This window comes from Doryrhamphus excisus, chromosome 3 (genome assembly GCF_030265055.1).
Source record: "Doryrhamphus excisus isolate RoL2022-K1 chromosome 3, RoL_Dexc_1.0, whole genome shotgun sequence".
Classification (NCBI taxonomy): Eukaryota; Metazoa; Chordata; class Actinopteri; order Syngnathiformes; family Syngnathidae; genus Doryrhamphus; species Doryrhamphus excisus.
The window spans coordinates 17,115,200-17,130,818 of record NC_080468.1 but is presented as its reverse complement, the minus strand read 5'-3'; the positions used below and the strand labels follow the sequence as shown (position 1 = coordinate 17,130,818).

The following is a 15,619-nucleotide window of genomic DNA, read 5'->3' as shown; positions in this document are numbered from 1 at the left end:
ATATTATATTATTTTAATATTAATAATAATTAATAATAATTAATGATAATTTATGATTAATATTATATAGTTATCACAAAGGCTTGATTGCAGTTGTTGCTGCTAAGGGGGGGCTTAGTAGCTTTAGGGAGGTGTAGTTTTAGATTATTTTTCTCCCTGAATAATAATAAATTTCATTGAAAAACAGCATTTTGTGTTCAGTTAATATTTGTTAATATTATACTATTTTAATATTAATGATTATTAATTAATAATTATTAATGGTTATTAATAATTATTAATGCTTATTAATAATTATTAATAATTAATGATATTAATAATTAATATATATTATTTAATATTTATATGAGTTAATATTTGCATGATGTGAAACATTTAAGTGCAAAAGAAGAAGAAATCAGGAAGGTACATACTATACTGTACATACTGTATTACTATATGCTGGAAATATTTTTAAAGCCAGTAAAAATAACATCTGCGGGCTGCATATGGCCCCCGGTCGTCCATCTTGATATCTGTGTTGTAGAGCATGAAAGGAAAATGAGTGTTGAATGATTAACCATGAAAGGATAGTCCCCGGAGTAATGTCACATTTCTCTTAATGACAAAACGGAATCAAAGAACTCCTCCATGACGGCGTACCCGTTGGGCACACGCGCCACTTTGGCGATCCCAACTCATGACCGGTTTGGGCAGAGAGACACAGTAAAACATTTGTTCCGGCATCTCCAAGAACTGACAGTCACACACCAAAGCTGCTCATCTGACCGAGAACAAACATGAAGCGTTGGGCTGGATCATCACCAACCACTTTGTTGTTTCTGACTTCCTCCTGGGGTCGTTGGTCACATCTGACAGCGTTTCACGGCCCGTTCCGGACACGGTCAACACCAGTCCGGAAAAATCAATCACAAGGGTTATTGACCGTCTCCCAAAGCCTCCTGCTAGATTGACGTTAGCTTGTTTGCCTGTGGAAGCGCTCGCGCTAATGTTGCCGAACACACTTTTGCTTCTCACGGCTGTGGTGCGTTCAAGGACCGACCAATAAGTTATGAATTCCTTCCAAAAGGCCATACAAAACCCAAACATGAGAAAACCCAGGCTATTTTTCACTAAAAAAAAATTTCACCCAAAAAATATCAACAAAAATTTTTTTTCATGGGGAAACGTTATAGTTTTCCATGCAAAAAAACATGTGGAATAATTCAAAATGAGAAATGAATGGAAGTTATTATAGATGCCATAACCCAGGTAACACTTTAGCAACAATTTTTGACCAAAACCAAATCATACAAAAAAATGAGTTGTAAAAAAAAATCAAGACAAATGTTTACCATTCGAAGATTAAAAAAAAAATCAAATGACCATAAATTCCAGTGTATACGCAGCAAGTGTCCAGGACCAATCACGGGCAGTGAAAAAACTCTCATGAGTCTGACTCATGGTGTCTTCTTACAAACAACATTAAACTCATCACACAGCAACCTAACACCCAAAAGGTATACCTGAAAGTATACAGTACAAATGAAGCAAAAATTAAAATGTTGGTTTTTCCCATAACTTATTTTGGCATAGAAAATGGAGGATGGCGCTCTATCCACCGGAAGGTGCCAGAAGAGCCCAGAGTCCGGGGGGAGGCTGACGACATTGCAGCGCCCCAATGAATGCGTAGCTCAGATGCAATGAATTATAGGACAACTTTAATTTAAACTCGTATTGCCACATGTTGGTATATTCCTCAGCTGTGCCTTTAGGGTGTTAAGTTGCTGTGTGATGAGTTTAGTGTTGTTTGTAAGAAGACAACGTGAGTAAGACTGTTACATTGAGTTATGACCTCCTGCAATTTCCGGTGGCCGGGGGGGGAGGGGTCTTGTTGTGAATGCTGGCGATTGGCTCCTGCCAACGTGATTTATTATTTTTATTGATTAGAATATTAGATCATAATATTCTCACAATAGTATTATTCATTCATTCATTTTCAATTTGAAGTGGCCAATTAACCTAGCATGTTTTTGAAATGTGGGAGGAAACCGGAGTACCCGGAGAAAACCCACGCATGCACGGGGAGAACATGCAAACTCCACACAGAGATGGCCGAGGGTGGGAATTGAACCATGGTCTCCTAGCTGTGAGGTCTGTGCGCTAACCACTGGACCGCCGTGCCGCCAATAGTATTATTTTGATTATTTTGATTATTTTGTACTGTTGACATAGAATTGATGCGTAGCACCAGACTTAGCATCAAGCTAATTTCCAATGTCAGCTATGACCTGAGATGAAAGCCTCTCATGTTGTGTGAAAGACCAGATAAGCGACGTCGGGTCAAGGAGCAGCACAAACGCAAACCATCTGAGGTCTGCTGCCGCTTTGACCGCCCACCAACCCACCCCCCACGGCCCACCACCTTCCTGCTCTGGCAGCGCTTGTTTTACAACCGGCGTCCCGTGACATGCCAATGCAGAGGGGTGTGTATGAGAGCGTAGAGTCACATGACCTGAAGTTAAATAAGAAGAAGTGCCGGCATAAAAATGCAGCAAAGCTGTCGGCTCAGCTGCAGCACACACTCACACACACACACACACACACACACAAAGACACACACAAACACACACTACATACACCTGACTAGCAGAGAGCATGGACGCCGCTTATAAAAGAATCAACGGAAACCACACTCAGGATGCGGATACAGAGGACACTTGGGTAGGTTCTTTCTTTTGAAGCTATTTGATGAAATGTGATATGTAATGGCATACACACCTTTTTCTAATGGTGGAACAGCCAGCTGGGGCTGGAATATTCCGGGTACAAAAGCATAGTGGGGTGCCCCCACGGTGGGGGGGAACCAGCTGATGCAACTTAAAGTGATACTGATACAACTATAGTCTCCTCCAGCACAATCTCCCATCTCCTTTCTTTACATACTAGACACTGCCCGTCAAAAGTTTAGAGACACTTCCTCATACAATAACATGAGAAAGTGTCTGCAAACTTTTGAGTGGTGGTGTGACTTTAAGTTGTATTGCTTTTCAGCCTGCCACAGATACATTTGGTACAATCTGCTGTCATCAGAACGGGATCGCCAGGGACAACTTGTGCCACGGAATGAGATTAATTGTTGTGTGTTTTATTCAGATTAAAACTCACAAATAATAAGGCCGTAATGATTCTGAAATAAAATATTTTATTTTATATATCTATTGTTAATTATTAATAATAATTAATGTTAATATACATTTTTAATATACATTTTTTAATATTAATTTTTAAAATTGATACATTATTTATTTGTATATGATTAGTTTGCCTATCATCTTTTGATGTGGTGTTTTATTCAGATTAAAGTCCACAAAAATAAAAATGAATAAAAGACGAAAAAAATGAAAAATATGAAATAATATCTAAAGGAAAAAAAGAGGTAATTTTTTGTTTGGTCTCTTGCAGCGTGGATAAAAATGAGATGCATGTGGGTCCCTGCCACATATAGATTGCAGACCTGTAGGAAAGACTGCATTTGTTTTGTATTGTTAAAAATATATATATATATTATAATATAATATATATATTATAATATATAATATATATATATAATATATAATAATATATATTTTCAATATATATTATTAAATATATATTATTAAATATTGTTAAAATCACAAATAAGTGTGGTGGTTTTAAAAAAATCTATTTTGTTTTAGCTAACATATTTATTGTATTATTTATTTTTATGTTATTATTGATGTGACTTTTCTCTTGATGTGATACTGTGATACTGTGATACTGTGATACTGTGGCCTGTATTTCCACGGTATTGGATGGATACCAAACTTTGGTGAGGCGAGGAGCTGGGAAAGATTTTCCGAAAGAATTCAAACATCCTCTTTTGATGTTCCCAGAGGAGGCGGCGGGGCTCCATGTACTTGGAGGAGGAGACCAGCAAGAAGTCGGAAGTGATCTCCTGCATCTTCTCCCTGAAGGAGGGCGTGGGGGCGCTGGCCAGGGCGCTGCGCCTCTTTGAGGTAAAATCATTACCATCATCACCATCATCATCATCACAGCCCGCCTACGTCAGCTCACAGGATGCGAAAGCTCACACCCGTGGATGATGATCGGTCACGGCCCGGCGGCGTGACCATGGAACAAAAGCCCCGTGTGTGTGGACGCACGTGTCTGACACGTCGGCCATAAAAACCAAAAGGTCCTCCATCAGCCGTGAAACATTGGAGCGTCGGCTTGTTTTTGCGCCGCTGACCTTTGCGGGGGTGCAGAGACAGAGCGACCGAACAAACAGGTCTTATCGCACATTGATCCACCGACCCAGCTCCGGTCTGAAGGTGAACAACAACAACACGCAGGACCCGCTAGCCCCCGCCCCCGGACCCCTCGGTCTGGTACGGAAATGGATTAGAGTCCACCGGAGTTACTGTTGTGGTGGTTGGGAGCTGTCAATCATCATTATTACTCAATATAGATATTCATCATTGTTTGTAATCAACATTTGACAGGACTTCTTTTGAAAACATAAAAATATATTATAAAATACAATCATTTAAAAAAAACTATTACGACCATTTATGATGACTTTCCCAATATAAATATTCAGATTAAATATTAATAATTACTCATCATCTATATTTGTTTGAATTTGTTTGCACAATTATTTCAAAATAATAGAAAAAATAAAAACAAAAACTATTACAATTTCATCTTATCTAACAAATAAAAAAATAAAAATATACTTATATTTATATATTACATTTATTATTATCATTGTGAATATTGAAATAAATATTACCATTTATGTATTTATTGGTTCACAGGATTTATAAAGAAATAAATCTATAATTAATACAATATAATTTAATTAAAAACCAAAATCTAATCATTAATAATGTATTGTAATAAAATAAATAATTATTAATTGTTCATAATTGATATTTCAATTGGTTTAGAATACTATGTGTTTTGGCACAATGCAGTAAAATTCAAATATAAGGCATTCAGAAGATGCATTCAAAGGCGCTGCAATGATATGTCGTATTCTACACCGGCCACTAGGTGTCAGTAATGTTACTGTAATGTTGCGGGAGACACACAAGCACCAGACTTGACAGGCGCAACAACAGACCCAATAATTCTGAATAAAAATCCCCAAAGAATGAGCTTATTTGGGGAATTGCGGCCATGAGCATATTTGCCCCGTGATCGGTACGTGCCACGTCGCAGACGCCCGAGCGCTCCGTCTGCGGCATGTGGCGTCGTTAAAAGAATCTGTGAGATCTTTACAGACCCGCTGGAAGGCATCTTAAAAACGTATACACGAGGAAAAATGTAAGGAAAGAGAGGGTGTATGATGCGTCCGCTGTTAGGATAGGCTGACGGGGGCGGAGGGCGTGAGTGGCGAGGCCTACGTGTTTGTTGCCGCATCTGGTTCGGATTGTGTTTATCACATCTTCCTGACGGCCGTGCAGACACCAATCCCTCACATGTTTAGCGAAGAATGTGCTTAGCGGGTTGCATTTACTTGTGGCTGGACCCTGGTGTCATTGAAGCGTTCCATTCAGCCGTTACTAAACGGTCAGATGAAAAAACTATCTTTTTTTTTCCCAAAGTACACTAATCCTTCATTAATTGGTTCGTGAAGTAGGATTCCTTATTTATCAATAGAATATATTCACAAAACCTGTTCCTGACCTTTTAAATACGCTGTTCAACATTATTAGAGCCCTCTAGACATGAAATAACACCCCTATAGTTACTTTTACACTACTATTACCCAATGTAGTAGACATAAAAAAGAAAATAAGACAGAGTAAACCTGTTTACGACCTTCTAAATATGCTATTTTACAGTATCAGAGCCCTCTAAATATGAAATAACACCCCTATAGTCACCTTTCGTTACTATGACCAATATAGTAGACATAATAGGAGAAAATAAGACATATAAAACGTAGAAAAAAAACCTGTTTACAACCTTCTAAATATGCTATTTAACATTATTAGAGCATCTTTACACTGATATCACCCAATACAGTGGACATAATAATAATATGCTAGGTGTTACCATGCTAACATTTTTTAAATTTTATTTTCCTTGCTGCTCGTCGGGCAAATTCCCTGACACACGCAGCTTAGCAAAGCCAGCTCTAAATCCTCAAAGCCATTTCTGTACCCTTCCGAGCTCTGCCCATAGCGCCCCCCCAACCCCCCCAGCGACGTTCCAGGTCAAGGTCGTCACATGACGGGCGCCATGCAACGTCACATGGCTCTGATTTGGGTTAAATGTTGGAGAGATGAGCCTTTCATGGGATAACCGGGGGGGTCATTGGGGTGGACTGGGGAGGAGCACGGGGGAGGATCAGGAGAGTCCGATCTCATAGGTCCGGAGAGGATCCCATTTGGTTTTGCGTGTTCTTTTATTCTTGATGACGAGGATCATTTGTTCAACAACGGCTGCCAAGCCGTAGTGGATTTAGCAAAAGTCACGTACGCAGTATTTGCAAATCAATAAGACAACAAATGGAAAAATACACAGGTTATACGTTTGAAGTGTTAGTAGTACTACTTTGCAGAATAAATGACAGCATCCATATGGAAACAAGTATCTATTTTTAAGTATTTATTGTATGATATATTATTATTATTATTATTATATATATGTATGTTTAAACTTGTATTTGAAGAATGTGCTGCAGCCTGACCCCCCCTAAAAAAAAAAAAAAAAAAAAGCTGCGGGCACTCCCAACAAGAAGAAAGCAATCAGGCCCCTTGGCGCCCTCTGCTGGTTAACCAAGAGAAGCACAGCATACTCACCACGTGGTGTACTGGAAGCAGCCCTTGTGTATTTGCAGGAGAAGGGCATCAACCTGATGCACATCGAGTCGCGCCCGTCCAGCGTCAGCAAGGAGCAATACGAGTTCTTCATCAGCGTGGACTCCACCTGCTCCCAGGCCCTGGATGAGGTCATCCAAGGCCTGCGCACGCAGATCAGCGGCCACGTGCACGAGCTGTCACGCAACAAGCAGAAAGACACGGGTGAGATGGGCACAGAGCAGGGAAAGACGCTTTTTGGCCAACATATTCATGAAGAAGCCTCCTGCTGTATAATGGCTGATCCCTAAACAGACATCACACAGTAGCTACAGCTAGCAGCTACATAACACAATCACCAACAGCTACCTTCAATGGAAACAAAAGGGTGCCGCAAGGCATGCTGGAAGCCAGAGAGTGCTTACGTGGGGACCTGGCACTGTGTAGTTGGCCAGATTCCAGCCGATTAGCTCAGGTATGCTATGGCTATGGCTGTGTTGCAAACCATGCTAGCTATGGTAATCATAACAAGTCACCTGGTAATTTGATGGGCGACCGTGCATTGCATGGATCCACATGAGACTCCTACAGCGGCGCCGTGGTTCCCCTCCAGGCCAACAAAGGTACTGCAACACAAGATGGACATACATTAGATAGAGAAAATAGATATTCTTGTCCATGAGCGATAACTGGCGCATTAATCAGCCATGTTGTGGTCCGTCAGACTCAGTAACGGGCAGCCAGTGTCGCCGACCAGACGGGTGGCTTGCCCCCCCCAAGACGGACCCCTTTATTAGTTGTTTCCAGAATGACATTAGTTTAGCTACTGAGGACCAACAGGCTCGGCAGGAACAGTGGCGCTCTGTGTCCCCGTCCCGGATCAACACGGGCCACGGGGAACACGCCAAGGTCACGTCGGGCTGGGATGGACGGGCCCCCCCGGGGCCCGCCGGTCAGGGTCAAGTAGACGAGATGATAAGTATGTCCTGTTCTACAGCAGAGCGGAGTCATTGTCCGTGCACGGCCTCGGGCTTTGGACCACACGGGACAAACGCAGATTCATGAGTGGGCCCCCTCTGTCCTTTAGGGACATAAATCCAGCAGACGCCGTGTGGGCTCGCTTCTGTTGAGTGTCAACATGCCAGGACACCACAAGCCGATCCTACAGGCTAAAATGAATGAAAGAAAGAAAAAACTGCATTCTATTTGTACTTTGGACACCCCTGACCCAAGTCTTCCTGGCTTCCTCTAGTGCCGTGGTTCCCAAAGGACATCCAGGACTTGGACCGCTTCGCCAACCAGATTCTCAGCTACGGCTCGGAGCTGGACGCGGATCACCCCGTAAGTTGTCACTCATCAGTCACGTGCGTGTCCGCCCACAGCCGCTTTGCAAAGGAGGCCTCCCGGAGACGACGGGTCGCACTCTGTCACACTTCTGGCGTCATGGCAACACATAAACAGTGGAGTTCTGCTTTTTGTGCGTCCAGGGCTTCACAGACCCCTTGTACCGGGCCCGCAGGAAGGAGTTTGCGGACATCGCCTACAACTACAGACAGTAACTACTCTTCTTGTGGAAGAAATAGTTAAAAAGTTGTTACCACCAGAGGTCAAAGACCCTGGAAAGCAACGGGTTTGAATCCCAATGCCAGAAATGCCATGGTTGCCCGACGCCGTTGGTCGGTGGTTGCATTGTCGTTAAGTCTGCGTGTCTTTGTCCCAGCGGCCAACCCATCCCGCGGGTGGAGTACACGGAGGACGAAAGGACCACCTGGGGCACCGTGTTCAAGGAGCTGAAGACCCTGTACCCGACTCACGCGTGCCGCGAGCACAACCGAGTCTTCCCCCTGCTGGAGGAGTACTGCGGCTACAGGCGGGACAACATCCCGCAGCTGGAGGACGTGTCCCGCTTCCTGCAGTGTGAGTCCATCCTCAACGACGCCCCGTCGTCCAGAACCTGTCGCTGGTTTTGACAAACTTTGTCCCATGCATCCAATCCCCTCGCAGCCTGTACCGGTTTCCGACTTCGCCCGGTGGCCGGTCTGCTGTCCTCTCGGGATTTCCTCGCCGGCCTCGCTTTCCGGGTCTTCCATTCCACGCAGTACATCCGCCACGGCTCCAAGCCCACATACACACCTGAGCCGTGAGTGGGGAGTGTCAAGTCCAAGTGGATGTTCTGAAAGCAAGAAAGATTAAGTTTGTTTCCGTTTCAGGGATATTTGTCATGAGCTCCTGGGACATGTCCCCCTGTTTGCCGATCCAGGTTTCGCCCAGTTCTCACAGGTAAGAAACCATCTGGGATGGACTTACTTAGACCTAGACTTACTGTAAGTCCCCTGCAGAGTTGACCTGTCCATCGGGCAGCAAGATGATTGGATCGGTTGATCCCAGTTCTGTCTGGTCCATTGCATGGACCCGTGTCAGAGCTAGCCTCATTCTTCTTCTAATGATAGCTTGGAGGCTGCCAAGTTCCGTTCTCAGGAGTAGTTCACAAGAGTCACAAATGGGTTTAAGATTAAGATTAAGATTAAGATATGCCTTTATTCGGGTTAGACTACAACCCACCTTCGGGTTCCATCAGTATCAACAACTTTTTTTTCCGAAACAGGAGATTGGTCTGGCTTCCCTCGGTGCGCCAGACGAATACATCGAGAAACTTGCTACGGTAGGTCCAACTGAGCATTCCAGATCCCAGTTTCCAGGTGTTCCAGGTGTTGACAGGCCTTGTTTGTGCAGGTCTACTGGTTCACCGTGGAGTTTGGTCTGTGCAAGCAGGGCTCTGGCATCAGAGCTTTTGGAGCAGGCTTGTTGTCCTCCTTTGGAGAGCTGCAGGTAAGACCCCAGGGTGGGGCCGGGGCCGGGCAGTGGGGTGGCGGTCCACTTGGTTTTAATGTGTCAGGGAAGGATGGAAGGCAAGATCAACAGGGGGGTTGGTGCGGCATCTGCAGTGATGCGGACTCTGCACCGGTCCGTTTTGGCGAGGCGGGGGCAGAGCAAAGGGGCAAAGCTCTTTGGCGATGCAGGTTCTACCCTCACCTGTGCTCATGAGCTTTGGGTAGTGACCGAAAGGGCAAGATTGCAGGCTCGAGTAGGGTGGCTGAGACAACCTGTGTATCCTTGTTCATCTTAACAGTACTGCCTGACCGACAAGCCCAGCCTGCAGCCCTTCGACCCGGAGAAGACCAGCGTCCAAAAGTACCCGATCACAGAGTACCAGCCGGTCTACTTTGTAGCCGAAAGCTTTGACGACGCCAAAGAAAAAGTCAGGTATGTTTGGAATTTGGCCTCCGGACTCCGTGACCCTCCCTGAACGTTTTGGCCGATGCAGGAAGTTCGCCGGCACTATTCCCCGGCCCTTCTCGGTGCGCTACAACCCGTACACTCAGAGCGTGGAGGTTCTGGACAACACCCAGCAGCTCAGCAACCTGGCCGACAGCATCAACAGTAGGCTCGCCTTTGTCTTCCCGGACTTGGACGTGCAGCTTTCTCACGCACTTGGCGTCTTCTTCTCCTTGCAGGTGAAATGGGAAAATTGTGCGAGGCCCTGCGGAAACTGGAGTGACTTTGCGACGGCGGCCCGAGGCTTAGTATTCTTGCTCGCATATCAGCTTTTTGTATGATAACACTTATGATAACACATGATACCAGGATAAAATAAAGAATATTAGCTTTTTTTAATTTAGTGAATCATTTGTAGCTGTTAAGATGACAAACGTGTTATTTTATGAAGTACTCTCGTCGCATATTAAAGATGATTTTACATATAATAATCATACTAGCCACTTTTGACCATGTATATTTTATTCATCCTGGTCAGTTGGCAAAATGCATTATTTTGTGTATGAAATATATTTGTGACACAAATAAAGAAAATAATGCAGTGTCATTTGTATTGCTGTTTTAGTTGGTGCTTGTTTATTATCACAATAATAAATAATAATAATAATAACAAGCAGGTGATGCAATGTTAATTAGTCATTTGTATTTAAATTTTTTTTTTACTCACAATAATAATAAATGATAACTCTAAATAATAATAAATGCTAATAATAATGAGAAAATTACAGTTACTGTGTCATTTGTAGTTTGTCTATTTTTGATTCTTTACCTGCAATACTAATACTATATGACAATAAAAACGGTTCTCGGTGCGCATGTGCGAGTTTCTGCGCATGCCCTTGAGACCTCAATTGGTTTCGGTGGGTGAATGATAAGAACTGGAGTTAAAGGGCCAAAGGGAAGGTGCTTGGTTGTCATGGCAACAAAACATACACAATGCCTTTTGCTGTGACTGTACACGTGTTGAATATTTGTGTCCATCAGTGTTGGATATGAGTATCTTTCCACAGGAAGTGGTGCATGTTGAATATTATGATCAACTATACCTGGTTCAGCCCCCTCCGGCGGACGACGACGCGGATTGCAGAGCTGTGATTGGTCGGCTTTTCTTCGTACATGATTTCCGGGTTTTCCACCCTAAAGAAGCGCCAAAAAGTCCGGCATAGTAAAAGAACCGGAGGCGCATATGATCGAAAAAAGTTGCATACATACAGTATTTATCGTCCTGATAGAGTCACAGAGTCCGACGCTCTTTTTTGAGTTTTATCACCAACCTTCACGCCAAAACCAGTGCTCAGTCCAGCCACATTCAGTAACACCCGAGTATCAGTGTTCCAGCACCAACATGTCGCTACAATACGCTAGCTTAATGTAAATGTCACAATACAATACGCTAGTTTAACGTTAATATCACAATACAATACGCTAGCTTAATGTAAAAGTCACAATACAATACGCTAGTTTAACGCTAATATCACAATACAATACGCTAGCTTAATGTAAATGTCACAATACAATACGCTAGTTTAACGTTAATGTTACAATACAATACGCTAGTTTAACGTTAATGTCACAATACAATACGCTAGTTTAACGTTAATGTCACAATACAATACGCTAGCTTAACGTTAATGTCACCGGTCGCCATTGTTTACAATCACACCGGAAGCTACCTAGCCAAAGGGCGGGAGCCGTAGATGCTCCCACTCAGGAAGACGCACACACCCCCCCCCCTACCGTTTCATAGGAGAATTGCAGGCAGAGCAAGTTTTAAATAAATGAAAACTCCGGCTCTGGCGTCACTGTAGCATTATTTAGCCTTTCCAACTTCGCAGTGAAATGCTCAGATGTGACTAAAATGAAAAGATTTGTTTACCTGGTGATTATGGCTCTCTGCTGGATGAGATTGTGGAGTATTGTTGGCTGTGACGGGGAACCTGAAGGTGGACTAGGAGAGACTAGAAGGACTAGGTTTGGGGGAGAGCTGGGGCATCATGGGAAATACTACACAAGTGCTGCAAATGTCAAGAAACTTGAAATGGAAGTGTCATACACACATGAGTCAGTTTGAAAAATATTATATTTTTGTACACAAGAAGATCACATGACGTGTGTTGGCTACCTAACAAGTTCCTTCTTTGAAAAGAGTCCGGACCTCCATGAAAGAAAAGCCCTTGACGGCCACAGACAGCAGCTCCCTTTGGTCCGTGGGCCCAAACCAAGGAGACGAATATTTAGAATAAATATCAACTATCGACATGAAATGCTACAAAGGCGGCCACGTTGTGGAGCACTGATGCATGCTGGGAGCTCCTCTACTTTCAACTACTCGGCTAACGTCCTCCACACGCTGGATCACACGGGTCCAAAAAGTAGAACAAAATGCGTCCAAATATGGGAACGCTTGGATAAGAATAACCCTGACTGCCCTGGCGCGTCGTCTTCCTCGCTCATCATCATCTTGTGAGAGTCCTCGCAGGGTCACGCCGCAGAAAAGTATGCTAACATGCTAACTAACGTCTAAACCCTTTGAAATGCATCCAACCTGAAGGGGAAAAGTCACGAACATTCACAGCCCGCCTCTTCTGAGAGTCCTGGCGGCGGCGGCACAGCGGGGGCAGTCCTGACACCACTAGCTCCTCCTACTGGTCAGTATTTATTGATGCCAAAGAGGCGCACGCCGTGCAGCTGAGGGAGTTTGGGAATGAGCACGGTGAGCAGCGACACCGTGTTGACCACAAAATGGACTCGGTCGTATTTGGTGTAAAAGCTGGTGAGGATGTACCTGCAACACACACACACACGAGTATATTATATCTACGCTGCCAAGACGGGCTGCTGAGGGCATAGAAAAGTAACAAAAAGGAAGGAAATCTCAGTGAAACGATGCGCAGATCCAGTGTTTACCGGCTAACGTATCGGTAAACACGTAGCCAAAAGTACATTAGCAAACATACCATTAGCAAACATCAGCAAAATAGCAAAAAAAAAAAAAGAGTACCAGTAAACATTCCGTCTGATGTGTTCATGACCCCACAAAACCGTCTGACATCACATACTCCTCACGCGACGCAAAACTCGTGTGTGACCACAATATCATACTCATAATCAACAATAACAATCACGTAGCGAGCCATTGGCTGATACGTTTCTCGTTACATATATTAATGCATACTATAGCAAACAAAGTGAAAAAGTGTGAATGTAAAGGAATCGGGGTGACTTACAGGACGATGGGCGTGATGGTGAGGAACTTGCGCGACGCCGTGAACTGCACGCCATAGTCCATCTGCTCCCAGTGCGTGAGGAGGCGGGCCTTGCCCTGGTCGGGCGTCTCGAAGGGCGTGCCTTTGACGGTGTGCAGGAGCAGGTACATGCACTGCGGCAAACACACACCTTCAGTCCAGCCAGCATTACAAACACCGCAACCGCGATGGCCTACCAGGTTGTGGATGAGGTTGGTGAGGGTCCACACCACCGGCACGCTGGCGAAGGGGATGCTGAGCAGGATGACGTGCAGCAGGCCGATGCCCAGGATGTAAGACAGCCACATGCCGCGGCTGTTCATGACGCGGGTGTTGGGGTTCACCTCGCTGTGCGCCGTGCCCACATTCATGGCGGCACGCAGCTGGGACTTGAAAAACAAATGTTTACATAGATTATTTTTTTTTAAATAATCAACTTTAATTTTACAAAACAGTATAAGCACAATTACAGGAATATAAGTGCTATTCTACACAACAATATCAACATAAATAAGAAAAAGAGTAAATAACAAAGAACGGGATGTTTACATAGATGTCTTCAAAACAACACACGTGCATTCATTATGACACCTGTCAGCCAATCAGAGAGCAGGGTACTCAAGACCTTCCGGTAAATTTGACCAGTGCCCTTTGACCCGGTTGCACAACCCCGCCGGGCAGCTGCGGTCAGAAGTAAACAATGGCGACGCCGTGGCGTACGTACCTTACCTTGTTAGCAGCTAGCTAAAACGGCTACGACAATCGCCATACAAACAGGCGAATAACGAAGGTGTATTTTTTTTAAATGTCTCCGGTACCGACCTGCCAAGGCTCAATCCGCTATCCTGCTCGCGTACTTGGCTAGGCTGTCTCTTATGTAAGGCGCCCAAACTCTCCGTCAGCCACCAGCTAGCATCTTCACGGCTCCCGTCAGTGAACAGTCCCAGTCGGCAGCAGAAACAACCGTCGGCTTTTGACTTTCTTTTTCTTCTTGTTGGCCTTCTTCTCGCCCAGCAGCTGCTGACAACAAGGCACAACAGCCAGCCTTTGGCCCACTGACGTCATCTCTACTCGCCCCCGCGGACACAGAGGGCTGCCCGGACCACGCCCACTAGCTTCGCACCCGTCTTTGGTTGGTCGGATTGGGTCACGCGGCCATTACTGGCCAATCACGAGAGATTTTGTCGGAAAAAATGAGGTGGGTAAACGCCTCCTGACGTCACAAGCAAGGGCTGACTGATGATAAAACGGTTTCAAAAGGCGTACAGTATGAATACGATCATCAATAAAAGCCTCATTTACGAGCAAAAATCTAAACGACAGTGATTAATAATTATAATAATATAACGAAATCACGACACACATATACCTATTCTAATTATGATGCAATATAGAATTATTTTTAAAACCACAATAACATAATGAAACTAATTTGAAACTGAATACGGTAGTACTTATTTAGTATTTACGCTTTATATACTTTGTAAATTCACAATATTTTGTTGTTTCAGGAAATTTGCGTTCAGCAATTTGTGGTGTTATGAACAATAACTGAAATGCAGTTTAATAGAGTTGAGCTGTTTTTATGCTATCATTTTAAAAATGTGGTTGTATGAAAAAAACTTAATATATTTTTCAGGAAATAAAAAAATGCAAATAAAATATAATTGATCAGGTTGTAATCAAATCATTAAAAAATATTTTTTGTTCCAAAAAATTATTTTGTTTCAGAAATAAAAAGAATATTTTGCTTGGGTATTTGTTAATGTTTACCCTTTTACCCCATCAAAATATTAGTAATGATTTATTTTTTTATTCTCCAGAAAATGGACAAAAATCATTTTTGTTTTAGAAAATTAACAAAAAATATTATGAAAAATGACCAAATTGTTTATCTGTGATTGGCTGGCCACCAGTCCACGGTGTAGCCCGCCTCTCGCCCGGAAACAGCTGGGATAGGCATTTTTGCATGCCTGCAAAAATATATGGATGGATGAACAATAAAATGTGAATAAATATAGTTTAGCTGTATATATCCAATCATTAAAAAAAATTGCTTGTGTTCCAGAAAATATCAAAAATTTATTTTTGATTCAGGAAATTAACCAAAAAAAATATTGTGTTTGTGTATTTGTTTAAAAAATAAAACAAAACATGAATAAACATAGATGAGCTATTTTTGACCAATGATAAAAAATACATAATTTGGATTTGTATCCCAGAAAA

General features: G+C 43.3%; 2 protein-coding genes and 1 long non-coding RNA gene across 3 annotated transcripts; 1 reads left to right on the top strand and 2 right to left on the bottom strand.

Moving 5' to 3' along the window:
- The first annotated feature begins 2,530 nt into the window (after positions 1 to 2,530).
- On the top strand, positions 2,531 to 10,690 carry pah (phenylalanine hydroxylase). The gene is made up of 13 exons (XM_058068116.1): positions 2,531 to 2,703; positions 3,897 to 4,019; positions 6,854 to 7,037; positions 8,065 to 8,153; positions 8,300 to 8,367; positions 8,533 to 8,729; positions 8,817 to 8,952; positions 9,023 to 9,092; positions 9,418 to 9,474; positions 9,546 to 9,641; positions 9,943 to 10,076; positions 10,138 to 10,253; positions 10,328 to 10,690. The coding sequence occupies exons 1-13, from the start codon at positions 2,638 to 2,640 to the stop codon at positions 10,369 to 10,371; spliced, it is 1,380 nt and encodes a 459-aa protein (XP_057924099.1). The 5' UTR covers positions 2,531 to 2,637; the 3' UTR covers positions 10,372 to 10,690.
- Positions 7,350 to 11,865, bottom strand: LOC131126001 (uncharacterized). Its single transcript, XR_009129097.1, has 3 exons — positions 11,361 to 11,865; positions 11,195 to 11,285; positions 7,350 to 7,438 (listed from the first exon to the last, which is right to left on the bottom strand). It is a non-coding gene; the product is annotated as an uncharacterized LOC131126001 (long non-coding RNA).
- Positions 11,866 to 12,210: 345 nt separating this feature from the next.
- ormdl3 (ORMDL sphingolipid biosynthesis regulator 3) lies at positions 12,211 to 14,477 on the bottom strand. The gene is made up of 4 exons (XM_058068117.1): positions 14,216 to 14,477; positions 13,591 to 13,782; positions 13,376 to 13,527; positions 12,211 to 12,933 (listed from the first exon to the last, which is right to left on the bottom strand). Exons 2-4 carry the CDS (start codon positions 13,762 to 13,764, stop codon positions 12,798 to 12,800), a joined length of 462 nt encoding a protein of 153 aa, XP_057924100.1. The 5' UTR covers positions 13,765 to 13,782; positions 14,216 to 14,477; the 3' UTR covers positions 12,211 to 12,797.
- Between the last annotated feature and the right edge of the window lie 1,142 nt (positions 14,478 to 15,619).

Bases quoted from the DNA above. Each gene is read 5' to 3' on its own strand.
- ormdl3 (XM_058068117.1), bottom strand. From the start codon at position 13,764: ATGAATGTGGGCACGGCGCACAGCGAGGTGAACCCCAACACCCGCGTC. The intron at 13,528-13,590 runs GTAGGCCATCGC...TGTTTGCCGCAG, and splicing joins CCAACCTCATCCACAACCTG to TGCATGTACCTGCTCCTGCA. The intron at 12,934-13,375 runs GTAAGTCACCCC...TGTGTGTTGCAG, and splicing joins ACCATCACGCCCATCGTCCT to GTACATCCTCACCAGCTTTT.
- pah (XM_058068116.1), top strand. From the start codon at position 2,638: ATGGACGCCGCTTATAAAAGAATCAACGGAAACCACACTCAGGATGCG. The intron at 8,154-8,299 runs GTAAGTTGTCAC...TTGTGCGTCCAG, and splicing joins AGCTGGACGCGGATCACCCC to GGCTTCACAGACCCCTTGTA. The intron at 8,953-9,022 runs GTGAGTGGGGAG...TTTCCGTTTCAG, and splicing joins CCCACATACACACCTGAGCC to GGATATTTGTCATGAGCTCC.